The sequence below is a fragment of the Suncus etruscus genome, chromosome 10, assembly GCF_024139225.1.
Source record: "Suncus etruscus isolate mSunEtr1 chromosome 10, mSunEtr1.pri.cur, whole genome shotgun sequence".
NCBI lineage: Eukaryota > Metazoa > Chordata > Mammalia > Eulipotyphla > Soricidae > Suncus > Suncus etruscus.
This window is the reverse complement of record NC_064857.1, coordinates 50542959-50569327: the sequence shown is the minus strand read 5'-3', so window position 1 is coordinate 50569327 and position 26369 is coordinate 50542959. Positions and strand designations below refer to the sequence as shown.

Here is a 26369-nt window from a genome sequence, read left to right as displayed (position 1 = left end):
GACTGATGCTGGACTATCATGCCTAATGGAGCTTGGGGATAGGATCACAGGGATTGAACCCCAGTCAACCACATGCAAGACCAACACTCTACCATCTGTACTATCATTCCAGCCCTAGAACACCTTTAAATCAAAAGGGCAATAGCAAAAAAATACTTTGGGGGGGAGGGGTTTCACCCGGTGAGGTTCAGGGATTATGGGCTCAAAAAACACTCCTGGCTTGAGGACCATATGGGACGCCAGGGATCAAACCCAGGTCCATACTAGGTCACCTGCGTGCAAGACAAACGCCCTACCACTGCGCTATTGCTCCAGCCCCATTTGATAGCAAATTCTGATAAAAATATAGAATAAGGGGTCGAGGAGATAGCACAGCAGTAAGTAATTTGTCTTGCATGCAGAAGGACGGTAGTTCAAATCCCAGCATCCTATATAGCCCCCTGAGCCTGCCGGGGGCGATTTATGAGCGTAGAGCCAGGAATAGCCCGAGTGCAGCCAGGTGTGACCCCAAAACAAACAAACAAACAAAAAATATATATAAATATGAAGAAGACATTTATAAAAATAGAAAATGGTAAAAAAAAAAAAAAAAAAAGAAAAGAAAATGGTGGGCCCGGAGAGATAGCACAGCGGCATTTGCCTTGCAAGCAGCCAATCCAGGACCTAAGGTGGTTAGTTCGAATCCCGGTGTCCCATATGGTCCCCCATGCCTGCCAGGAGCTATTTCTGAGCAGACAGCCAGGAGTAACCCCTGAGCACTGCCGGGTGTGGCCCAAAAACCAAAAAAAAAAAGAAAAAGAAAAAGAAAATGGTAGAGAAAATATTACAAGATAAAATGTTACAAGATACCGGGGCTGGAGAGAGAGCACGGAGGAAAGGCAATGCCTTGCATGCAGAAGTTCGGTGGTTCAAATCCCGGCATCCCTTATGGTCCCCTGAGCCTGCCAGAAGTGATTTCTGAGCATAGAGACAGGACTAAACCCTGAGCACTGCCGGGTGTGACCCAAAAACCAAAAATAAAAAAAATAAAGTTACAAGATACCAATATTAATTTAAAAAGTTACAACTATCAATTGATTTCAATATTCAAAATAGGCCAGCATTGGAGGTGGATTAATAATATATCGGGTAGGGTGTGTGCATTGCATACAACTGACTTGGATTCAACACCCCAGTATACCAAATGGTCCCAAATGGTCCCCTGAGCCCCACAAAGTGATCCCTGAACCCGGAGCCAAGAACAAGCCCTGAACATTACTGAAAATGGCCCAAAGCAATCCCACAAACAAAAACATTGAACAAAATACAATTCATCTACACTGTAAGCAAATAGGGAAAACTCTTATATATACATATATATATATGGATATCTATTACTTTTATTTAAAATAATTACCTTTTTATATTCATTAGCACAACTTTGGCAGCAAAATCTTGTCTGCTGACCTTCAATCAGGACAATGTTTCCAACACTTTTATCAGGCAAGTACTCTCCACACTGTTCACAGCAATTCATTGTTAAACCGTTGGCCAGCCTGTACTTATTAAAGCACTGATTACTGCACAATTTATGTGTTACATTGTTAACGCTGACTTCATGGCGAATCTAAAAAAAAAAAAACAATTTATTAGGTAAATATGTCAATCTAGCACAGTAGTAAGCATAAACAAACCTCTAGTAAATCACAGTGAAATAAGTACTTAGAAAAAGTTAAAAAGCAATCTTCAGTTTTCTCTTTGTAAATTAAAAGGCATAAAAAGGCAATAAAAACAACAATTCCGGGCCAGAGAGATAGCATGGAGGTGGGGTGTTTGCCTTGCATGCAGAACAGTGGTTCGAATCCCGGCATCCCATGTGATCCCCCAGCCTGCAAGGAGCAATTTCTGAGCAGAGCCAGTAGTAACCCCTGAGCACTGCTGGGTGTGACCCAAATACAAAAAAAACAAAACAAACAAAAAAAAATTTTTTTCCATAGACATTTAAGAATTACAGAAAATGAATCAAGTTAGATATGGCCAACTTAAAAAAATATTTTTCATTCTAAGTTACTTTTACTGCCTTAGATAATATGTGCAACACTACCTCCCCACCTTCTAGAGAAAGGCTGGAACATTCCAAGGTGAGATTCATGGCCTTCAGTACAACTAGGCAGGCAGTCTATTCTCCTAAAACGATTTTTATTATTTTTAATTTTAGGGTTACATCTTGTGCCCATGACTTACTCCGAGCTCTAGGCTCAAAGAACAAGCCTGATGGTCCCTAGGGACTGTATTTAGTGCCAGGGATAAAATCTGGCAGCAAGGAAGTGTTGTGTCTACTGTAGTATCTCGAGCCCAATGCGGCATATTTGAGGGATTGGTAAACAATCTATTTCTTTAAAAATGGGGTTTAAGTCTCATATTTTGGGAATTTCTGGAAAAGGTTATCAACAATACTCATATTCAGAATGACATATTGTATGTAAATAAAGCTGTTTTTGCTTTACTTAGCTGTGTTAACTAAGATAAAATTATATCATGGATTTGTGCAGCTCAAGAAAATAGAATTGTTACTGTATAAAGTGAAGACTATAAATCTGCAAATTTTATTTGTAGCCATTGGTATAACTACATGAAGTTATCGGCACACTTCTATTCTACTTGTTTTATATGATACTGTATCAGGACAATATGCTCAATTACTTCATGTCCTGAGACTACATGAGTTATTCCTGGCTTTGCACTCAGGCTTGGGGTATCATATGAAATGTTATAAAGCAAACACCCTACCTGCTTGTGCTATTGCTCTAGCCCAAGGCTACATTTTTATTTACCATTGCTAGTGAAACAAAAGCCATCATAAAATTGTTTTGCAGAGGACCAGTGTGATAGCAAAGCAGGTAGGGCACATGGCTGCCCCAGGTTTCATCTCTAACATCCCATAGTGCCAAGAGGTACATCCCAAAACTCAAACCCCAAAAACAAACAAAAACAAACACACACACAAAATATAACAACAACACTGTTTTGTATATCAATTCTACAGGAGGAAAAAAAGAATGTTTTCGGGGCGGGCGAGGTGGAGCTAGAGGTAAGGTGTCTGCCTTACAAGCGCTAGCCAAGAAGGACTGCGGTTCGATCCGCGGTTTGATTCCCCCAGCGTCCCATATGGTCACCCAAAGCCAGGGGCAATTTCTGAGCGCTTAGCCAGGAGTGACCCCTGAGCATCAAATGGGTGTGGCCCAAAAAAAAAAAAAAGAATGTTTTCAATAACTATATAAACTTGTATGTTAGTAATTCTAGTATGTTTAATTCTTAAACTTTACTGTGAATATTCAAGGTGTATAAGAGCATATAAGAGCACTTAGTTAAAATACTTGTTAGTCTAGATAACTATTTTCCTAAGAAATAAAAATCCTGACCTCTGTTACTTTACTACAGATTGTACATCTTGATTTATTTAGCCCTCTTTTTCTAAAATTCTGAATATCTTCATAGGGCATTAAACAGGTTGTACTAGAGAATTTCTGGATGAATTCAATTGGCTTCACTGGAGGAAACATAGGAGCTTTACTTGTCGATAGGTCACTGAAACACAAAGGACAGACTGCATTTTAAAAAAGATGAAATATATAAACAAAATACTAATGATCATCTGTGATTTCTAAATCAAGCAAAATCTACCTTTCATTGTCAACAGTTCCTAAATAGGAGTTGGAAAGAGAGCTCAAAAGGCTGGCACCCATGTCTTGCATATGAGAAGCCAGGAGTCAATCTCCAGCCCTGTAAACTCCATCCTACAGTAAGGGATTTTCTGTTGGCCCCTAGCAGAGCAGCTCTTTTAGCCAAGAATCAGCAACACTAAATATGAAGGCAAAAATATTTAGAAACACAAAAATCATGCCACAGAATTTTAAGACTTTCAAAAATATTCCAAAAGGCTGTTGGCAATTTTTACAATTAGGACAGGAGATGAGGAAATGGAAAAGGCAAAAGTAGTAGCAAGAGGGGTATAGGGGTTGAAGCAATAGCACAGTGGTAAGGCGTTTGCCTTGCATGTGGCCAACATAGGACGGGCCCTGGTTCGAATCCCAGCATCCCATAAGGTCCCTGAGCCTGCCAGGAGAGACTTCTGAGTGCAGAGCCAGGAGTAACTCTTGAGTGTGAACCAAAAATAAAAACAAACAAAACAGAAGAGGGGTAGAGAGGCTAGAGCAATAGCACAGCAGGTGGCCAACCCAGGTTCAAAACCCAGCAGCCCAGAGAGTCCCCTGAGCCTGCCAGGAGTAAATTTTTTGTTTTTGTTTTTGTTTTTTGGGTCAGACATGGCGGCACTCATGGGTTACTCCTGGCTCTGTGCTCAGAAATCGCTCCTAGCAGGCACAGGAGACCATAAGGGATGCTGCAATTTGAACCACTGTCTGTCCTAGATAGGCTGCATGCAAAGCAAATGCCCTACCACTGTGTTATCTCTCCAGCCCTGCCAGGAGTAATTTCTGAGCACTGAACCAGAAATAATCCGAGTACTGGCGGGTATTGGCCCAAAAACCTAAAAAGTGGTAGCAAAAAAATAAAGAAAATAAATCTACTTTCACACTTATATTCCATTTCCTGACCATATGAAGACAATATGGATTCCCACAGCTGACTTTCTCCAGAATAAATTAAGCTCCATAAACGTCAATAAACTCCCCTATCAATTTTGCCCGGGAATATACACTGTTATTTGAGAACATACATGCCAAGTATTCAACTGTAAGGATTGTTGAAAGATACAGCTTACTTTTTACATATTAAATTGCTCTTCCTGGGAGTACGTTTATGAGAGAAGGAAGAAAGGCAGGTGGTAGAACAAAACAGGTGAATCGATCCTTTTCGTTGATAAGCAGTTTGACCCTTTTGTAAGGGATTTTTGCAATAAGCACAAATGATTTTAGTTGATTTAGTATGTTGCTGTTGATCTGAAGGTTGAAATATCTGTTTAGGAAGAGAGGCCACTGGTGATAAAGAATCCACCCGTGCTTGCTTCTGATTACGGGGAAATAATGCTGACTGGGAGATCCAAGAATCTTAAAAGTAAGACACAAGAGAAAGGAACAAATAATTCAAATTCACATCAAAAACTAATTTGTATTAGTATAAAGAATAAGAAGTAGCTGTAGATGCAATGGTTAGGATAAGCAGCATTGTGGTATAATCCCCAGAGAACTGTACACTTTGTAGTCTATTGAACAAAACTCGGATGAGCAATGTATTAGTTAGCCATCCGCAAAATCAGAATCTTAATACTTGAGTCAATATCTATCTCCTGAACAAACTACATTATGCAAGAACATTAAACTATATCTTAGTTTTCTCACCTATCTACAAACCAGCAATGATACTTTGATTATGCAAAGTATTATCTCTGTTCCACAAAAAAAATTGCAATAGTAATTTGTATTATCTAAGAGTAAAGTATCAACATAATAAGTATGCAAATTAAACATCAACATAACCAGTCATGTATATGATAAAGTTGCCTTTATATAAATTGTTTTGAAATTAGTCAGCTAAATTACAAAGTTACTCCAAATTGGGTTACAAATTGGCATACAATTGGCATACAAATTGGCATACAAAAAAAACCTTTTTTTTTTGGTTTTGGGTCACACCCAGCAGCACTCAGGAGTATGAGCTCAGAAATTGCTCCTCTCAGGCATGGGGGATCATATGGGATGGCAAGATTCGAATGCCATTTCATCCTGGTTTGGCTGCATGCAAGGCAAACTCCCTATCTATCTCTCTGGCCCCTGTATCTTCTTATTTTTGGGGGGGGCCACACCCTGTTTCGCTCAGGGGTTACTCTGTCTATGGGCTCAGAAATAGCTCCTGGGTGCTCGCTTCGGCAGCACATATACTAAAATTGGAACGATACAGAGAAGATTAGCATGGCCCCTGCGCTCTAAGAATGACACGCAAATTCATGAAGCTTTCCATATTTTGGGGCCGGAGAGGTGGCACTAGAGGTAAGGTGTCTGCCTTGCAAGCGCTAGCCAAGGAAGGACCGCGGTTCGATCCCCGGCGTCCCATATGGTCTCCCCAAGCCAGGGGCGATTTCTGAGTGCTTAGCCAGGAGTAACCCCTGAGCATCAAACGGGTGTGGCCCCCCCCCCAAAAAAAAAAGAGATAGCTACTGGCTTGGGGGACCATATGGGACACTGGGGATCCAACAAAGGTCTGGCCTAGGTCAGCTGCATGCAAGGCAAATGCCCTACTGCTGCGCTATTGCTCTGGCCCCCTGTATCCTTTCTTTTTTTTTTGGGGGGGGTGGTTTTGGGTCACACCTGTCAGCACTCAGGAGTTACTCCTGGCTCTAAGTTCAGAAATCTCTCCTGGCAGGCTCAGGGGACCATATGGGATGCCGAGATTCAAACCACCGTGCTTCTGCATGCAAGGCAAACGCTCTACCTCCATGCTATCTCTCTGGCCCCAACCCTTTATCTTTTCTTATGGCTGAATAATATTTCATAGTTTCTTTATAAAGTTGGCTATATTTGTATACTTGGGTTATTCTCAGATTTTGGCAATTGTAGACACTGATAATCAGTTTCCTAATTCATCATCAAACTACTTTTATGAATAAACCACAAACAAAACATTTTTATCATGAACAGCCATATAATCAAGAAGTAGGGGCCAGATATATTGTATAGCAGAAGGCGCTTGCTTTGCACATGGCTGTCCGGTTCAATATGGACATCCCATATAGTTCCCTGAGCACGAGGAATGATTATTCCTAGCTCTGTACTCATGAGTGACACCTTGTAGCTCTTCGGAGATCATTTGTGATGCTAAAAATTTGTACCATGTGCAATGCAAGCATCTTAACTCTTGTATTCTCTTTCCAGGGTTTTCAAAATAATTTGAGGGGTTTGAAAAAGATACAAGACATGAACCTCGGGCCCGGAGAGATAGCACAGCGGTGTTTGCCTTGCAAGCAGCCGATCCAGGACCAAAGGTGGTTGGTTCGAATCCCGGTGTCCCATATGGTCCCCCGTGCCTGCCAGGAGCTATTTCTGAGCAGACAGCCAGGAGTAACCCCTGAGCACTGCCGGGTGTGGCCCAAAAACCAAAAAAAAAAAAAAAAGACATGAACCTCACTACTATCCAGTCCAAAATCCTTAAAAGGTGATGGGGAGGGCCCGTAGAGATAGCACAGCGGTGTTTGCCTTGCAAGCAGCCAATCCAGGACCAAAGGTGGTTGGTTCGAATCCCGGTGTCCCATATGGTCCCCCGTGCCTGCCAGGAGCTATTTCTGAGCAGACAGCCAGGAGTAACCCCTGAGCACCGCCGAGTGTGACCCAAAAAAAAAAAAAAAAAAGGTGATGGGGAGGGGAACACCACACCTATCTTGCCACAGAAAACCTAGCAGTCTCTGCCACAGCTGCCATCTTTCCAACTCCAAAAGAAAATAATTTCTACCTTCTCTTCTCAGATAGTCTGGGCCTGATGCCTCTGAGGCATACTCAAAATGGGTGAGGGCAAATGTCCTTTCTGTTTGGAGACACAACAGCCCAGCACCATTCCCTACTCCATCAGACAAAACAGCCCAGATCCACAACTTAATCAAATAGTCAAACCACCAAATTTGTTTCAAATTTATAAGATCCTGAGCCTCAAGTCAACACCTCAGAATTCCATGTCAACCATCACAGGACATCTGATAGGAAAGTTACATAGAAATCTACCAAACGGGCCAGAGAGATGGCATGGAGGTAAGGCGTTTGCCTTGCATGGAGAAGGTTGGTGGTTTGAATCCCGGCACCCTAAGCCTGCCAGGAGCAAATTCTGAGCATAGAGCCAGGAGTAACTCCTAAGCGCTACCGGGTATGACCCAAAAAACAAAACAAAAAAAAAACAACAAAAAAAAAAAGAAAGAAATCTACTAAACGGGGTCAGAGAAATAGTACAGAGGGTAGGGCATTTACTTTGCATGCAGCCAATCCAAATTCAATCCCTGGCATCCCAAAGTAAGTCTTTTTTTTTTTTTTTTTGGGTTTTTTTTTTTTTTTTTTGGTTTTTGGGCCACACCCGGTAACACTCAGGGGTTACTCCTGGCTATGTGCTCAGAAGTTGCTCCTGGCTTGGGGGACCATATGGGACACCGGGGGATCGAACCACGGTCCGTCCAAGGCTAGCGCAGGCAAGGCAGGCACCTTACCTTTAGCGCCACCGCCCGGCCCCCCAAAGTAAGTCTTGAGTACAGTCCCAGGACTAATCCCTGAGCGCGCGCGCACACGCACACAAGCACGCACACACATACACACACACACACACACACACACACCATTTGCATATGGCCAACCTGTTCCATTCCTGGCATCCCAAAGTAAGTCTGATCTAAATTTTGTCAATTCCATTTGACTTTGTGTTTCAACAAACAATAAGAAGTAATTTTGTGGGCCCGGAGAGATAGCACAGTGGTGTTTGCCTTGCAAGCAGCCGTTCCAGGACCAAAGGTGGTTGGTTCGAATCCCGGTGTCCCATATGGTCCCCCGGGCCTGCCAGGAGCTATTTCTGAGCAGACAGCCAGGAGTAACCCCTGAGCACCACCGGGTGTGACCCAAAAATCAAAAAAAAAAAAAAAAAAAGAAGTAATTTTGTGCCTACAAGGAGTCAGGCTAGGTTGGGAAATTAGAGACACTGGTCAAGGAAAAGACTCTGGGTAATGGGATTGGTGCCAGAACTGTTCATGTCTGAAACAACCTTATTACGAACGACTTGATAATCAGTGCTATAATAAATATTTCTTAAATGGGGGATGGGGTGGTTTGGGTCACATTTGGTGTGTTCAGGAGTAACTCCTGGTAGTGTTTTAGGAAATCATAAATGATGCCAGGGGTAATCAGGGTCCAGTACAAGCAAGACAAGCATCTTAACCTCTGTACTCTCTCTAAAACCCTTTTAGGTATTTTAGTAAAATACCTTTTAATATATACTTTTTAAAAACATTTATTCATGGGGCCAGATAGCATGGAGGTAAGGCGTTTGCCTTCCATACAGAAGGATGGTGGTTCAAATCCTGGCATCCCATATGGTTGTCCTCGTCATTGTCCCCCACCCCGTGCCTGCCAGGGGCAATTTCTGACCCCTGAGCTCTGCTGGGTGTGACCCAAAAACCAAAAAAAAAAAAAAAAACATTCATTTATTTATCTATTTTGGTTTTCACTCCAGGCCATAAGTTTAGGTATTTTGTGTTAAAAGATTTTTGCTGGAGGCCAGAAGATAGGGCGTTTGCATGCAGCCTACCCAGGCAGGACAAACCCAGGAACACAGGCTCAATCCCTGGCATAGTACTTAAGCCTTTTCTTTTGTTTTCAATGTTTTTGTTTTTGGGCCACACTCAAGGCTCTGTATGCTGTTCACTTCTGGAGGTGTTCAAGGAAATGTATGGGATGCCAGCTAAGAAAACCAGGTTAGCAGTGTGAAAGGTAAATACCCTACCTGCTATGTAATATTTTTTAAAAATAACCACTTTGCTATTTCTGTGGCCATACAGCTCAGAGATCCTGGCTCTCCGAGTACATTGTCATATTCTCCCCTGAAGATTTCCCCCCCACCCACAATAAAATGCTTTGATCTGAAAAAAAAAATCATAATCACTTTGCTAGTATAATACTATCCCTTGGCCCCAAATACAGTGAAGGCAATGGAAAAAAATTGAGTGGGAAAGACAGATGTGAAATGACATGATACAGGGGCCAAGGGAACTCAGGTACATTGGTGGTGTTAAGAAAGGACAAGTCAGAATCAACATCAATGAAAATAATGAGATCCAAACTTTAAAATGTGCCTTTATTATGGCAGGCTAGGGCAGGGGAGTGGCAGTAGGAGATGGACTTTGGGAACTTTTGTGGAGGGAAGTTGACATTGGTAGTGGGATTGGTGCTGAAACACTGAATTTCTACAACTATAAATAATTCTGTAAACAACCATGCTTTAAAAAAAAATAGGGGCCGGAGAGATATCATGGAGGTAAGGCATTTTTGCCTTGTATGCAGAAGGATGGTGGTTTCGATCTCGGCATCCCAGGTGGTCTCCTGAGCCTGCAGGAGCGATTTCTGAGCATAGAGCCTGAGCACTGCCGAGTGTGATCCAAAAACCAAAAAAAAAAAAAAAAAAAGTAGCCCTTAGGAGAACTACAATTCAGAGATTGTGATGGAAATTCTAAGGTAAAATACCCATTACATTAATGGGGTCAATTTTGCATTAAACATCAAAAGCTTTAAGATTGTATGGAAATTATGGGGCTGGAGAAATACACAGCGGTAGGGCATTTGCCTTGCATGCAGCTTTGAATTCCGATATCCCACATTCCATATGGTCCCCCGTGCCTGCTTGGAGCGATTTCTGAGCATACAGCCAGGAGTAACCCCTGAGCGCCGTAGGGTGTGACCAGTGGCTAGGGCATTTGATTTGCATGTAACAAACCCAGATTCAATACCCTGCTTCCCATATAATGCTGAGCCACTCAGCAGTGATCCTGACTGCCATCATGAGTTACCTCTATGTACAGCTGGGTGTGTCCCAAAATAAAATTTGAGGGGACAAGGAGGTAGATTATATATGCCTGACATGCTAAGGTCCCAGCTTCAATTCCTTACACTGCAGAGGACCCTTGGATGGTCCCCAACATTGCAATGACCATGCAATATCAGACCAAGAATTGTCAGGACTGTCCCTTGAGTTCCCCAAAGGTTGCTTGGAAGAGCTCTCCCTAAATAAACTCATTTAAGATTGATGGGGCTAAAACTATAGAACAGCATTCTTTTTTTTGGTTTTTTGTGTTTTGGGTCACACCCGGCAGCGCTCAGGGGTCACTCCTGGCTCCATGCTCAGAAATCACTCCTGGCAGGCTCGAGGGACCATATGGGATGCCGGGATTCGAACCAATGACCTTCTGCATAAAAGGTAAATGCCTTACCTCCATGCCATCTCTCCGGCCCCAAGAAGAGCATTTCTTTTGTTTGTTTGTTTTTGGTTTTGGGCCACACCCGCCAGTGCTCAGGGGTCACTCCTGGCTGTCTGCTCAGAAATAGCTCCTGGCAGGCACGGGGGACCATATGGGACACCGGGATTCGAACCAACCACCTTTGGTCCTGGATCAGCTGCTTGCAAGGCAAACCGCTGTGTGCTATCTCTCCGGGCCCGCCAAGAGATTTAAGGTGTTTGCCTTATGTGCGGCTGACCTAAATACAATTCCCAGCATCCCAAATGGTCCCCAGAGCCTGCAAGAAGTAATTCCTAGTGCAGAGCCAAAAGTAACCTGAGCGCCAACCCAGTGTGACCCAAAATTAAATAAACAAATAATGTGTTATCCCATACTTCTAGCAACCTCGTTATGAATCTAAGAGGTTCTTGAGACCATCTACAGCAGGGGTCTCAAACTCAATTTACCTGGGGGCCGCAGGAGGCAAAGTCAGGGTGATCCTTGAGTGCAAAGTCAGTAGTTAGCCTTGAATATTGGGGGGGTGTGATCCAAACAACTAAAACAAAACAAAACAAAAAAAGATTCCTCTAGGGCAGGGCCACAAAATGTTGTACGGAGGGCCGCAGAGTTTGAGACCCCTGATCTACAAATTTCATCATTTGTTAGAATGACTCAAAGTTCAGGAAAACTATATACTAGGTCCCAAATGAACAATAAAAGTTCTCCAACAGTAAGGCTTCACTGTTTTTTGCAGATATTTTATTACAGCTTCATTGTGTAAATATGACTAACAGAAACATACACTGCACAGGACAAAGTTCAGTCTCCAATCTCTCCTCTCCCTTTAAGTGGGTTGGCTTAAAACCCCAATATTCTTATGTAATGGTTGGTATTTTGGTGATTTGTCTGTCTTTTTATCTCTGCACAAGTTCAAGAGTGACCTAAAAACTTCACACATTCAATTGCTTGGGAAATTCCATTGATTTTAGGCTCTCCCCTTAACAGAAACAAAGGTCAGTCCAAACTATTTATAGACTTGAAGGAATTGGGACAGAGCTGATAAGGTGCTTGCCTTGCATGAAAGCAACCCAAATTTAATCCCTTGCACTCATATGGTCCCCCAAGTACAGCCAGGAGAAATTCCTGAGTGCAGAGCCAGAAGTAAACCTTGAGCACTGCCAGGTATGGCCCCAAAACAATCAAAGAAACAAACAAACAAAAAATCCTCGATGAACAGTGCAAATACTTTTGCTAAAAATCAGCCGCTGATGAAAAGGCTTAACAGCATTCATTTAGTAAAGACAATAAGCACACATAAAATCACTTTGACTTAACACCATAAGACAATGGTTGTTTTAAGAGAAGAGAAAAAGCAATACTCAATTGCAAGCTAAATTTTTTATTTTGGTTTTTGGGCCAGACTCAGCGGATTACTCCTGGCTCTGTACTCAGAAACTGCTCCTGGTAGGATTCGGCGACCATATGGGATACTGAGGAGGATGGAACCCAGATCCGTATCGGGTCAGCTGCATAGCAAGCTTCCAAGCATGGACTGGTCCTCCTAGCCCTCATCTCTAATTTCTGGATTTTTTTTTCTGATTGGGGGGGGGGGGGGTCATACCCGAGTGGCACTCAGGGATTACTCCTGCTCTGTAGCTCAGAAATCATTACTGGCAGGCTCAGGGACCATATGGGATGCCAGGAATTTAACCACTGTCTATCCTAGGTTGGCAACATGCAAGGCAAATGCTCTACTGCTATGCTCTCTCTATGACCCCAATCTCTGGATATTATTTCCACATTATCTTTAAAAAGGAAAACATTTAAGCCAGAGTGATTGCACAGTGGGAGGGCATTTGCCTTGCAAGCCTCAGACCTGGACGGACCCAGGTTCAATCCCCAATATCCTATATGGTTCTCCGAGCCTTCCAGGAGCATTTTGTTTTGTTTTGTTTTGAGTCACACCCAGCAGTGCTCAGGGGTTACTTCTGGCTCTGTGCTCAGAAATTGCTCCTGGGAGGCACAGGGGACCACCTGGGATGCTGGAATTCAAACCACTGTCCATCCTGGATTGGTTGCTTGCAAGGCAAACAAATGCCTTACTGCTGTGCTATCTCTCTGGCCCCCTGGGTGTTATTTTTGAGCACAGAGCCAGAAGTAACACCTGAGTGCCACCAGGTGTGAGCCAAAAACAAAGCAAACAAGACAAAAACAAAACAAAACAAAAAATTTTTAAATAAAGAGACCAAGAGATAGGTATAGCACTTAGGGCAGTGCCTTGCACACACAGCCCAATGTGGGTTCAATCCCTGACATCACATGGTCTTTCAAATACCAAAAAAAGAAGAAAAAGATATTGTTTTGTTTTGGGGCCACACTTGGTAGCACACAGGGGTTATTCGGGTCTCTGTGCTCAAAAATTACTCCTGGCTCCTGAGATTATATGGGATACCAAGATCAAATCCAGGTTGGCTGCGTGCCAAATGCCCAACGCCCTACTACTGGCTATGCAGCTTTATCTCTCTGGTCCCAGGAAGAGAAAATTCTTTGAAAGACTTTGAAAGTTAGCCAGTATCTGGAAAATCTGTTTAATTAAAACAAAGTAGTATTTTTCAAAATAACCAACATACAATTGTAACAAATTAGAAAAATCTATTCAAAAATTAAGTAAGAGTATGAAAGGTTGGGGTCGGAGATAGAATGGAGGTAAGGTATTTGTCTTGCATGCAGAAGGACAGTGGTTTGAATCCCGGCATCCCATTCGGTTTCCAGAGCCTGCCAGGAGCGATTTCTGAGCATAGAGCCAGGAGTAACCCCTAAGCGCTGCCGAGTATGACCCAAAAAAAACAAAACAAAACAAAAAGAGTATGAAAGGTCATTATATGGTTTCAAATAGTACACTGTTAGAACCTTTAAGAAACTGAAATAGGGGGCTAGAGAGATAGCACAGTGGTAAGGTGTTTGCCTTGCATGCAGCCAACCCAAGATGGACCTGGGTTTGGGTTCGATTCCCGGAATTCCATATAGTCCCCCCAGCCTGCCAGGCTGAGTGCTGCCAGGTGTGGCCCAAAACAAAACAAAACAAAACAAAACAAAAAAAAGAAACTGACATAGATGGGAGACAGAGTGATAGTATAGTGGTGGTTAGGGCATTAGAAGAAACCAACACATGTAAAATTCTGGTACACCATTGAGAAAATTTACATCTAAAAAAGCTATATAGTGGCTGGCGCAGTGGCGCTAGGGGTAGCCTAGGATGGACCGCGTCCCATATGATCCCCCAAGCCAGGAGCGACTTCTGAGCGCATAGCCAGGAGTAACCCCTGAGCGTCACCAGGTGTGACCAAAAAAAAAAAAAAAAAAGCTATTTAAGGGGCCAGAGAGATAGCACGGCAGGTAAAGCGTTTGCCTTGCATGCAGAAGGACGGTGTTTTGAATCCCGGCATCCCATATGGTCCCTCAAGCCTGCCAGGAGTGATTTCTAAGCATAGAGCCAAGAGTAACCCCTGAGCGCTGCCAGGTATGACCCAAAAACAAAAAAACAGAAAATGTTGATTTATAGGCCAGAATAGACAGAATTCAACTACCATTTGTTATTTGGTACCACATAAATTGACTGATTACTGCCAAGGCCCTGAGCACTGCTAGGTATGGTTCCAAAACCATCCCACCCCAAAACCAAAAAACAATAGGAAAAGCAAAAATTCTTAGAATGTTAGAAAATCTGGGGCCAAAGCGATAGACAGCAGTAGGGCTCTTCATCTGCCTTGCACGCAGATGACCCAGAAAGGACCCAGTTCAATCCCTGGCATCCCATCCCCTAGGGGTCCCCCACAACCCGAGCCTTCCAGGAGCGATTTATGAGCACAGAGTCAGAAGTAACTCTTGAGTGCCGACAGCTGTGACCCTAGAAACATAAATAAATAAATAAATAAATAAATAAATAAATAAATAAATAAATAAATATCAGTCTCTCTCTTTAAAAATAAAAACCTAACCTCACATAGATATGTAGTTATAGATAGAAGTGTTATTTTATTTTGTTTTGTTTTTGGTCACACTTGGTGGTGCTCAGGGGTTACTCCTGGTTCTGCACTCAGAAATCACTCCTGGCAGGCATGAGGGATCTTTTTTTTTTTTTTTTTGGTTTTTGGGCCACTCCCGGTAACGCTCAGGGGTTACTCCTGGCTATGTGCTCAGAAGTTGCTCCTGGCTTGGGGGACCATATGGGAACCGCGGTCCGCCCAAGGCTAGCGCAGGCAAGGCAGGCACCTTACCTTTAGCGCCACCGCCCGGCCCCCGCATGAGGGATCTTATGGGGATGCTGATGAACCACCATCTCACCTCAATCAGCTGTGTGCAGGCAAACGCCCTACCACTATGCTATCTCTCCGGACCCAGAAGTGTTATTTAAATAGCTTTTTGTTGTTGTTGTTTTTGGGGGGGGTCACACCCGGCAGTGCTCAGGGGTTATTCCTGGCTCTAGGCTCAAGAAATCGCTCCTTGGGGCCGGGCGGTGGCGCTGGAGGTAAGGTGCCTGCCTTGCCTGCGCTAGCCTAGGATGGACCTCGGTTCGATCCCCCGGCGTCCCATATGGTCCCCCAAGAAGCCAGGAGCAACTTCTGAGCGCATAGCCAGCAGTAACCCCTGAGCGTCACAGGGTGTGGCCCAAAAACCAAAAAAAAAAAAAAAGAAATCGCTCCTGGCAGGCTGGGGGAGCATATGGGATGCCGGGCTTCAAACCACCGTCCTTCTGCATGAAAGGAAAACGCTTTACCTTTGTGCCATCTCTTCGGCCCCAAGTAAACATTTTCAATGTGCAATAAATCTGAAGAGCTAGATATACTTTACTGTCTGCTACTAAGCCTGATTTTAGAAGAGCTGCAAAAATATAAAACCATGTTACTAATCAAGATTTGGGCCAAAGACATATAGTACAATGAGTAAGGCATTTTACTTGCATGTGGCTTACTGGAGTTAGATCCCTGGTATCCCATATAGTTCCCCAGTACCACACCAAGAGTGATTTCCAAGCAAAGTCTAGAGTCTTGTGCAATGAGCCAAGAAAGTCCACAGTAGAGCTGAGAGTGGCCCCCCAAAAAATAACAAATAAAATAAAAATAGTATTGTTTAGGGATGTTACTCAAGTTTTAGAACATGTGCTGTGTATGTGTCAGTTCCTGGTTTTGAGTCCCAGCACTGAAATAAATTTAAAAAACAATCTAACCAACCCACTCTAGGGGGGAAAAAAGTACTTTCAATTGGAAATACATGTAAATTATAATAAACAGTCTTTCAGTTCTCAAAAATTCAGACAAAATAAACTGTGAAGTATTCTAAGTAAAATAATTGTATTTTCATATAAAAGTTTGTACTTGAACTATAAATAAAATAGCTATAGGTAACCTAGAAAGGAAAATAGTCAAAAGTTTGGAAGGGGGGGGTCAGAGAGATAGCACAACGGTAAGTAGGGCATATGCCTTGTACATGGCTGATCCAGGACCAATGGTGGTTTGATTCCCAGCATCCCATATGGTCCTGAGTCTGTCAGAGGTGATGTCTGAGCGCAGAGCCAGAAGTAACCCCTGAGCAACACCAGGTGTGACCCTACCCCAGAAAAAAGGTGGAAAGGAAAATATTGAATATTCTTTATTGCTTACCAGGACTATGATGAGATGGAAATCCTCCGTTCTGAAATTCATATCCTGTCATATTCATTCTACCAGGATTAAAAGGTCCTACTCCAGTCTTGCTCTGTGAAGTTAAAGATGGGGCGTATGTTTGCATATTAACACCAAAATTACTTGACTGAAGTTCTTTAGCGACATCTCCCAAGTTGGTACTCTACAGTGCCGTTATAAGTGTAATCATTAAGTTCATATCTCGCCCAGCATTGAGAGCTTATACCTGTTTCTAAGTTGTAACATTAGCAATATGAATTTGAGAGTCGATTCTGCAGTGATACCACTATTCCCCATTCCTGCATTTACCTTACTTCTTGAAAGACTGGTAGTGCAGAAATCCAAATCTTTGATTCTGTTTTTAGTTCCAGGAAGTTCCCATCCAACAAAACTGGAAGAAATTTTTTTATCCGCTCCATTTGTTTCTAAGTCCTCTTCATCATCAATGACTATTGTCTCAATTATATTGCCCTTTTGAGAAGTTAAATCTCTTGAGGAAAGAAGGAATTTGGAGTAATTTCCTTGGAGCTTTTCAGTTTTTGATGATATAAAGTTTCTTGGATCAGCTACAGCTGGTGCAGTTGAAGGAGGTTGTATAGAGTCAATAAATACAACATCATCATCCTCATCATTGTCCACAGGAGAGTTTTTACTAACCACAGGATTAATTTGGTCACCAAATGAATTTCCTACGTTTATGGTTGTACTCCCCAATAAAACAGGAGTATGCTCAGTCAATTCTAATACTTCCACTGAACAATCCATGCCAAAGAACCTGTGAGACAAAGATAAAGAATAGTATAATGATTAAGTCTTAAAAACTGAAAAGCACAAATAAAATTTTTCTAACTCCAGGTGTGGCTCAAAAAAACAAAAACAAAAACAAACAGAAAATGTGAAAGAGCTAGAACTATATAGTGGTGAATTAATTTCACATTTTCACTTTGTGGGCCAGAACGATAGCACAGCCAGTGTTTGCCTTGCATGCAGCTGACCCAGGACGAACCTGGTTCAATCCTTGGCATTCTATATGGTCCTCGAGCCTGCCAGGAGCAATTTCTGAGCACAGAGCCAAGAGTAACCCCTGAGCACTGCTGGGCGTGACCAAAAATAAAAATTTTCACTTTGTGGGGCTGAACCAATGCAGTGGCTAGAGCACTTGCCTACCATGAACTGACCCTGTATCAATCCCACGATGGTCCCCAAGTGCCACTAGGAGTGATTCCTGAAAGCAGAGCCAGGACTGTGGTCCAAAAACCAAAAAAGAAAAGAAAAATTCACTGTATGTGAGCCACAGTGAACAGCCACCAAACATAGGAGGAAATCAACCAAGTATGTGGCCTACAATGTGCTTCAACAATGACAAAAAGTGGGGGAAAAGGGGCCGGGAAGGTGGCGCTAGAGGTAAGGTGTCTGCCTTGCAAGCGCTAGCATAGGATGGAACATAGGGGGAAAACTTCAAATAGTAATAATCATTTCAACAACAAAAAAAATTGTTGTTTAAAACAATCCCTGCCTTTATGCCTTACTTCTGTAATGCCTACAAGTTCTCAGGTTACATGCAAATTTCACAACCTCATGAGCACCACAAGAGGCAGATGCAAAATTCAATCAGCTAAGTGTTTGACATCCAGGTCACTGTTTGCAGCAGCAGCAGCACCACCACCACCACCAAGGAAGGATTAGAGGGCAGTAAGGAGAAAGGGGAAAAAAGTTAAGTCTCCCTGTCAAGAGAAGGTGTTTAAAATCTAGCTCTAGGAATAGGAGCCTGAGAGATAGCACAGCGGTAGAGCATTCAACTGACCCAGCACAGACCTGGGGTTCAATTCCTGGCATTCCATATGGGATGCTATTGCTCCGGCACCAACATGTTTTATTTTAATTCAATGGGAGTTGATATAAAATGAAGCAAGGTAAAATAAAAGGAAAATCAACACAAAGAAAGCAGATGCAAAATTTTACCTTTTGTCTAGTACATGAGACAAAAGTCAGGCTGAAACCTAAATATCTTTAGATAATAATATCTATCTTTTGATAATGGTTATACCTTCAAAGTTTGCAAGATACTTTAAAAGAGTTAAGAGCTGGGCCAAAGCCATAGTACAGCGGTAAGCATTTGCCTTGCACACAACCAACACAGGACAGACAGTGGTTCGAATCCCGGCATTCCATGTGGTCCTCAGAGCCTTCCAGAGATGATTTCTGAGCACAGAGCCAGGAGTAACCTGAATGCCACTAGGTATGACCCAAAAACCAACCCCAAAAAAAGAGAGATAAGAGCTAACTCTCAAAGATAAAAAATATTGATACATAATCCTAATATATCGGTTCTGTGGTGAACTACTTTTAGCAATATCTCAGTTATAATTTACCTAAATGTTCCAACATTTGCCTTTTTAAAAATGGTGGCCAACTGCAGAAATTTTGTCATTTTAACCATTTTAAAACGTATACAATGTTCAGTGTCATATTTGTAGTCTTTGTTGCAGAATGGGAATCCCACATAACCCAGAGTCACATCCCTGACCCTCATCAATGTCACTATTTTGGGAGGGAAGCAATGCTCAAGTGTTACTCCTGGCTTTACCTCAAATCACTCCTGGCAGATTCAGGGGACCATACAGGATGCCAAGGATCGAATATGGGTGAGCTGCATGCAAGGCAAATGCCCTACCCTTTATGCTATGGCTTGGGCCCCCTCAGTGTCAAAACCTTTTTTTTTTTTTTTGGGGGGGGGGTTTTGGGCCACACCCGGCTATGCTCAGGGGTTACTCCTGACTTTCTGCTTAGAAATAGCTCCTGGCAGGCACGGGGGACCATATGGGACACCGGGATTCGAACCAACCACCTTTGGTCCTGGATTGGCTGCTTGCAAGGCAAACGCCGCTGTGCTATCTCTCCAGGCCCTCTCAGTGTCAAAACCTTTTTAAAGCATAACTTTTATTGTTTGAAATGGGAGGCCATGCATATAAGGCAAGGCTATTCCACTGAGGCTCACATCAGCTAAATACTTAAAATTGTGAAATTTTAAAAACAAAAAACAAAAAAAAAAAAAAAAAAAAATTGTGAAATTTTAATTCTCTCTCTTTTTTTTTTTTTTTGGTTTTTGGGCCACACCCGGTAATGCTCAGGGGTTACTCCTGGCTATGCACTCAGAAGTCGCTCCTGGCTTGGGAGACCATATGGGGATCGAACCTCGGTCCGTCCAAGGCTAGCGCAGGCAAGGCAGACACCTTACCTCTACCGCCACCGCACCGGCCCAGAAATCTTTAATTCTTTTTTTTTTCTTGTGGTTTTTTGGGTCACACCCGGCAGTGCTCAGGGGTTATTTCTGGCTCCAGGCTCAGAAATTGCTCCTGGCAGGCACAGGGGACCATATGGGGCACCGGGATTCAAACCGATGACCTCCTGCATGGAAGGCAAACACCTTACCTCCATGCTATCTCTCCGGCCCCGAAATCTTTAATTCTTAAGTTACAACATGATGAGCTGTAGCAATAGAGTAGCTGATAGGGTGCTTGCTTTGTATGTGGCCAACCCAGATTGACCCCTGGCATCCCATACGATTCCTCGTGCACTGCCAGGTGAAATCCTGAGGCTCCAAAACAAGAGTCATCCCTGAGCATGCCCCCAAAAAAGTTATTAGAACATGAGTATCATTAATTTTCCTGACACCATGTTCAATTAAAAAAAACACTAGGGGCCGGAGATAACATGGAGGTAAGGCATTTGCCTTGCATGCAGAAGGAAGGTGGTTTGAATCCCGGCATCCCATATGGTTCCCCATGCCTGGCAGGAGTAACCCCTGAGCATTGCAGGGTGTGACCCAAAAAAAAACACAAAAAAACACTAATAACTAAAGAGGGACCTGAGAGATAGTGCAGTGGTAGGGCATTTACCTTTCCAGCACCAACCCTGGATGGACCCCGGTTCAATTCCGGGCATTCCATGTGATCACCAGAGCCTGACAGAAATAATTTCTGAGCACAGAGCCAGGAGGAGTTACCCCTGGGTGTCACCGGATGTGACCCAAAAACAAAAACAAAAACAAAACAAAACAAAACACAAAACCTAAAGAATTCAGTAGACCGTCAACAACTAAGTTTATATGCAGGGGCCAGCATGGTGGCACAATCAGTAGAGCTTTTGCCTTGCACGCGCTAACTTAGGGCAGACCGCAGTTCAATCAAACCTGGCATCCTATATAGTCCTCCAAGTCAGGAGAGATTTCTGAGCGCATAGCCAGGAATGAGCCCTTAGTCACCGGTGTGGCCCAAAAACAAACAAAAAAGTTTATATGCAAACAAAACTTACAAGTAAAAACTAATGCAGAAATGTTGAGACAAGTTTAGTACAAGAAGAGAAAAATTAACTGAACTGTTTATGGAACAGATTTTAGCTTACTTAGGGAGACATCTAGAGGTACTCCAGGATCACTCCTGGGACTCAGGGACTGAGTCTGCAAAGCGCAAGACAAATATCTTAAACCCTATATATACTCTCTCTGACCTCCTCATCTGCTTATAAAGCATTAAAAAGTAAATACCAGGGAAGTATCTCTATATTCATTATTTTGGTTTTTGGGCCACACACGATGAGGCACAGAGGTCACTTCTGGCTATGTGCTCAGAAATTGCTCCTGGCTTAGGGGACCATATGGGATGTTGGGGGGGGGGGTGGTCAAACCGCGGTCCATCCTAGGTCAGCCGCATGCAAGGCAAATGCCCTACCACTATGCCACCACTCCAGCCCCATATCACAAATTAATTCTAAAACATGTTTTATGGTAAATTTGTAGATTTGTATCAAATAACTAATCTTAGCAAATATTTATGAATTTACATAAAATATTCAATTCCAAAGTTAGCTGTTTAGTGAGTATATATAATACAGGCATTCCCATATAAAATTTAAAAAAAAAAAAGATGTAAAGGCCAGACATACCTGGTTCAATGTTAAGGAATATGACTGATATGTGTTAAAGTGTGAAAAAAAATAGACATTGAAAAGATAGGGCTGGGGCCAAAGAGATAACCTTCCAAGCAGAAGGACAGTGGTTTGAAATGGTCCTCCCCTCCACCCCCATGCCTGCCAGGGGGGATTTCTGAGCATAGAGTCAGGAGTAACCTCTGAGCACTGCCTGGTGTGACCAAAAATAAAAAATAAAAAAAAAAGGGCTGTGGGCCGGAGAGAGATAGCACAGCAGAGTTTGCCTTGCAATCAGCTGATCCAGGACCTAAGGTGGTTGGTTCGGAGCTATTTCTGAGCAGATAGCCAGGAGTAACCCGAGTGCCACGGGTGTGGCCCAAAAGCCAAAAAGATAGGGCTGTTGGGGCCGGAGAGATAGCATGGAGGTAGGGAGTTCGCCTTGCATGCACAAGGACCTTGGTTCAAATCCCAGCATCCCATAAGGTCCCCAGAGCCTGCCAGGAGCGACTTCTGAGTGCAGAGCCAGGAGTAATTCCCAGTACTGCAGGGTGTGACCAAAAAAAGGATAGGGCTGGAGAGATAGCATGCCTTGCATGCAGCCAACCCAGGACAGAACTGAGTTCGATTCCCAGCATCCCATATAGTTCCCCTGAGCCTGCCGGGAGCAATTTCTAAGCACAGAACCAGGAGTGCAGTCCAGTGGGGCCCAAAATCCAAAAAGAAATCAAATCTTAGAGATTAGTTCCCAAATATCCAAACTAAGTACATGTCTTTCTAAATCCCCACATTACCCCACACAACCTAGGAAGGGTCACTACCTTCAAGGAATCTCTACTCTCAAGGAAAAGAATAAAGGGAACACATTTTGTAAGATGAACAGATAACTCAGTTAACTTAACAGAAATTCTAAAAGTAGGGACAAAAATAACCCAGATAAATGAACTGATGTACACTGTGAAATCTTCAAAGGGTCTAAGAACCTGTAGCTCCAATAGTCCTGTAAGAGTAGGTGACTAAGGTAAGGGATGAAAATCCTAGATCCCAACACGCTGCATGCTGATTATAACAGGTTTTTTCACCTATGATAAAAGCTCTTGTCTTTGCAGAGATCCAAGAATTCTGTCCCAAGTTTACCAAGCCACAGTGTATGCCTCATGAATGTTTTCTTTTCACTCCATTCTGAGTAAGCTGACTTCCAAACTACTATTTTCTGGAGTATGGAGAGAATGGAGATCCTTACCGGAAGAATTCTTCCTCAAGGGGCCGGGCGGTGGCGCTAAAGGTAAGGTGCCTGCCTTGCCTGCACTAGCCTTGGACGGACCGCGGTTCGATCCCCCGGTGTCCCATATGGTCCCCCAAGCCAGGAGCAACTTCTGAGCACATAGCCAGGAGTAACCCCTGAGTGTTACCGGGTGTGGCCCAAAAACCAAAAAAAAAAAAAAAAATGTGTTTAAGAAAGCCAGAGCGATAACACAGCAGTAAGGCATGTGTTTGTTTAAAAAAAAAAAAAAAAAAGAATTCTTCCTCAAAAACATTATTCTCTGAGGAACTATGAACCAGGCCTAAAGACTCAGGACTGGGAAGATAGCTCAAATGTCTTGAATGCATGCTCTGCATAAATGAGTCCTTGGTTTGACATTTGAAACCTTCCAGGTTCCCTGGGCCCTGTAGGATGTGTCTCCCATCCCACACAAATATGACTGAGAGCGTCCCCAAACAGTCAAAAGAATTGTCCTATACTAGACTCTTTTTTTTTTTTTTTGGTTTTTGGGTCACACCACCCACCTGGCAGTGCTCAGGGATTATAATCCTGGCTCTACGCTCAAAAGTCTGTTCTGGCAGGCTCGGGGGAACGGATGGGATGCCGGGATTTGAACCGCAGTCTTTCAGCATTTAAGGCAAATGTCCTATCGCTGTGCTATCTCACCGATCCCAAAGCTTTATTTCTTTTGTTTTTGTTTTTGTGGTTTTTGGGTCACACCCGGCAGTGCTCAGGAGATACTCCTGGCTCCATGCTCAGAAATTGCTCCTGGCAGGCACGGGGGACCATATGGGACTCTGGGATTCGAACTGATGACCTTCGGCATGAAAGGCAAACGCCTTACCTCCATGCTATCTCTCCGGTCCAAAGCTTTATTTCTTGATCCTAATTTAGTTTGTCCTTGCCAAAGTAAATGAGAGCAGAAATCTGTACAATTAGATTACAACTAAGTTAAAATCTAGTTCTTTGTACTACATACTACAAATATTTAGAAACACTGTAAATGGCTCTTCTGAATAATCACAGCTGAGTCACTATTTTGTTACTGTCAAAATTTAGTTTCCTAAATGAACTAATGAAGACATTAGTTGTTCCACAAGCATCCTGGATCTCACTAAAATAATCATAGAACGTATAAAATGAGCTTCCTAAGGTAGGCTCTACCTAAATGAAACTTTTAAGAGTTAATGACAGCACTTTATCCCTAGGTCTTGAGCTAAATTAACTTTTTTTGGGGGGGGAGGGTCACACCCGACAGCGTCAGCGTTCAGGGGTTCCTCCTAGCTCTAAGCTCAGAAATCGCTCCGGGCAGGCTCGGGGGGACATGTGGGATGCCGGGATTCGAACCACCTACCTTCTGCATGCAAGGCAAACAACGCTCGGCCTCCATGGTATCTCTTCGCCCCTAAATTAACATTTTGATATGATTGGGGAGAGCCTGCCAGGCTATATAGGTTCACGGTAAGCCCCAGGGTTTGCAGAAACCATCAGGGTGTCAGGGGATTACATTCCCATTGGCCAGGCCTTGCCGACTGGGTCTGATCCTTAGCATCCATAAGCTCCCCTCAGCCTGCCAGGATGTGGTCCAAATGGGGGAAAAAATGAAAGTGTGGGGTGGAGGAGAAAGAGAGGAGACCTAAGTGTGCGCTCAGCAAGAAGCTAGCACAAGTGCGAGAACTGCAGGTTTCGAGACTGGACCCTGAGCACTGAGTCCGGGGCACAGAGGCCTGCCCTGGCACCAGCGCTCCACGCTGTGTGCCCAAAATCAAAGCCTGGTCACCTTCAAACTCGGGGCACGGAACATCGGCTTCGGCTCCGGCCCAAACCTCACCACAGCGGCCAGAGGTTGACTGACTCCGGGCCTCTCCGTTCGGGGCTGGGCGACGGGAGCGAACTCCGCCGCCGGCCAGCAGAGGGGAGGGCGGGGCGGGCCGTGGCGGCAGGGGGGTTCCCCAAACCGCCGAAGAAGCCCGAGCTCAGCCCGCGCTCCAAGGGACAAAGGCGGGCTGGCGTCTCCGAGTGCGTTCGTTCGTTCGGGCGGGCGGCGAGAACGAGGCGGCGCGAGGCCTTCACGTCGCGCGGGCTATCGCGAGACCTCCCGGCCGGCGAGCCCCGCCGTCGCCTCCCTCAGAGCCCCTCAGAGTCCCCTCGGACGAGTCCCGTCCGTCCCGGGAAGGGGCAGGTCGCCGAGCCCGCGGCCGGAAGGGCGCCTCAGGGCCCGAGCCCGAGCCCCGAGTGGGCGCAGCTTCCGTCCGCCATTAGGAAGAGAGAGACAGAGACAGAGACAGAGCGTTCGCCTTGCATGCAGAAGGACAGTGGTTCGAATGCCATGCAGGGGTCTCAAACTCGCGGCCCTCTTGCCCTAGAGGAATCTTTCTTTGTTTTGTTTTGTTTTGTTGTTTTAGTTGTTTGGGTCACACCCCCCAACGTTCGAGGCTTCCTACTGACTTTGCACTCAAGGACCCCCCTGCGGCCCCCAGGTAAACTGAGGGAGAGCCTGCACGCGGCATGCCACAGGGTCCATCCCCCTTGAGCCTGCCAGGAGCCGGAGGAACCCCCGAGCGCTGCCGGGTGTGACCCCAAAAAAGGGAAAGCAAAGAAACTCCGCAGCAGAAGTGGAAGCGCCCGGAAAAACTTGGGCAACGCGGCGGCGCCCCCGCACGGAGGCTGAGGACACGCCGCCACCCCGGAAGCCGAGCCGGCGACCGCCTCAGCCTCAGCCTCAGGTCCGAGGCCTGCTTGCTTCTGGCTTCCTTCCTTCCCGCACTCACCTCCCTCGCCTCAGCCGCCGCCCCCTCGCGCCGCCCGCACCGCAGCGCCGAGAAGAGGAGAGAAGAGAGGAGAGACGCCTCACCCGGCTCCGGCCGCGGCTCCGCCGAGCGGACCGTCCCGACCTCCCGCCTCCGCCGCCTCCTCCTCGCCCAGCCCGACCCCTCGGCGGCGGCGACGCGCAACTCGGCTCGGATAGCCTCGGCTCCGCTCCGCTCCGTCCAGGCCCGGCAGGAGCGCTGAGGCGACGACGAGGAGGCGGAGGCGGAGGCGGCGGTGGCGCGGCAGGCCCCGCCCCTGCTCCTCATTGGCGGGCGCGAGGGGCGGGCTGAAAAGTTCCCGCCGCGCTATTGGGTGCCTCCGCCTTCCGTCACGCCTACCGCCAATGAGGAGGCGGTCCGGAAGGTCGTCCTTCGACGCCGGCCACGCCCCCGCCCCGCGTGGCCCCGCCTTCTGCGTGAGGGTCGCTCGGCGTCGCTCGGCCCCTCGCAGGCTCGTTCTCTCCTCTGGCGCAGTGCCGGTTTCCCGCCTGCTCCGAGGAGACCTCGGCCTCCAAGAAGTCGCCCCTCTTCCTAGCCCGGTAGCCCGAATCCCCCGCAGGGTCTCCGAGCTCGCCTCCCCGCACAGCCCGTCCTGGCTGAGGGAAGTTTAGTTTAGTTCTGCGGCCTCCATTGTGTCGGGCCCACTCAGAACGCGCGACCCGGTCAGTGGTCAAGACCGAAGCCCCGGAGGACCGGGAAGAAGCCGGGACGCCCCACGAGGCCGCTGCCGGACGGAG

The 26369-nt window shown here is 45.1% G+C and overlaps 1 protein-coding gene and 1 non-coding gene across 2 annotated transcripts in view; one reads left to right on the top strand and one right to left on the bottom strand.

Annotated features, from left to right (window-relative positions):
• The window catches only part of ZMYM5 (zinc finger MYM-type containing 5), a 40224-nt gene extending 14469 nt beyond the window's left edge, over window positions 1-25755 (bottom strand). Inside the window, exons 1-6 of the mRNA XM_049782564.1 lie at window positions 25677-25755; window positions 16942-17407; window positions 16612-16705; window positions 4763-5048; window positions 3402-3567; window positions 1397-1606 (exon numbers count right to left, since the gene is read on the bottom strand). Of these exons, the coding sequence (XP_049638521.1) occupies window positions 1397-1606; window positions 3402-3567; window positions 4763-5048; window positions 16612-16705; window positions 16942-17397 (1212 nt within the window). The 5' untranslated portion in view covers window positions 17398-17407; window positions 25677-25755. The remainder of the gene's footprint in view (window positions 1-1396; window positions 1607-3401; window positions 3568-4762; window positions 5049-16611; window positions 16706-16941; window positions 17408-25676) is intronic.
• LOC126021600 (U6 spliceosomal RNA) lies at window positions 5855-5964 on the top strand. Its single transcript, XR_007500102.1, has one exon. It is a non-coding gene; the product is annotated as a U6 spliceosomal RNA (small nuclear RNA).
• Window positions 25756-26369: the final 614 nt, after the last annotated feature.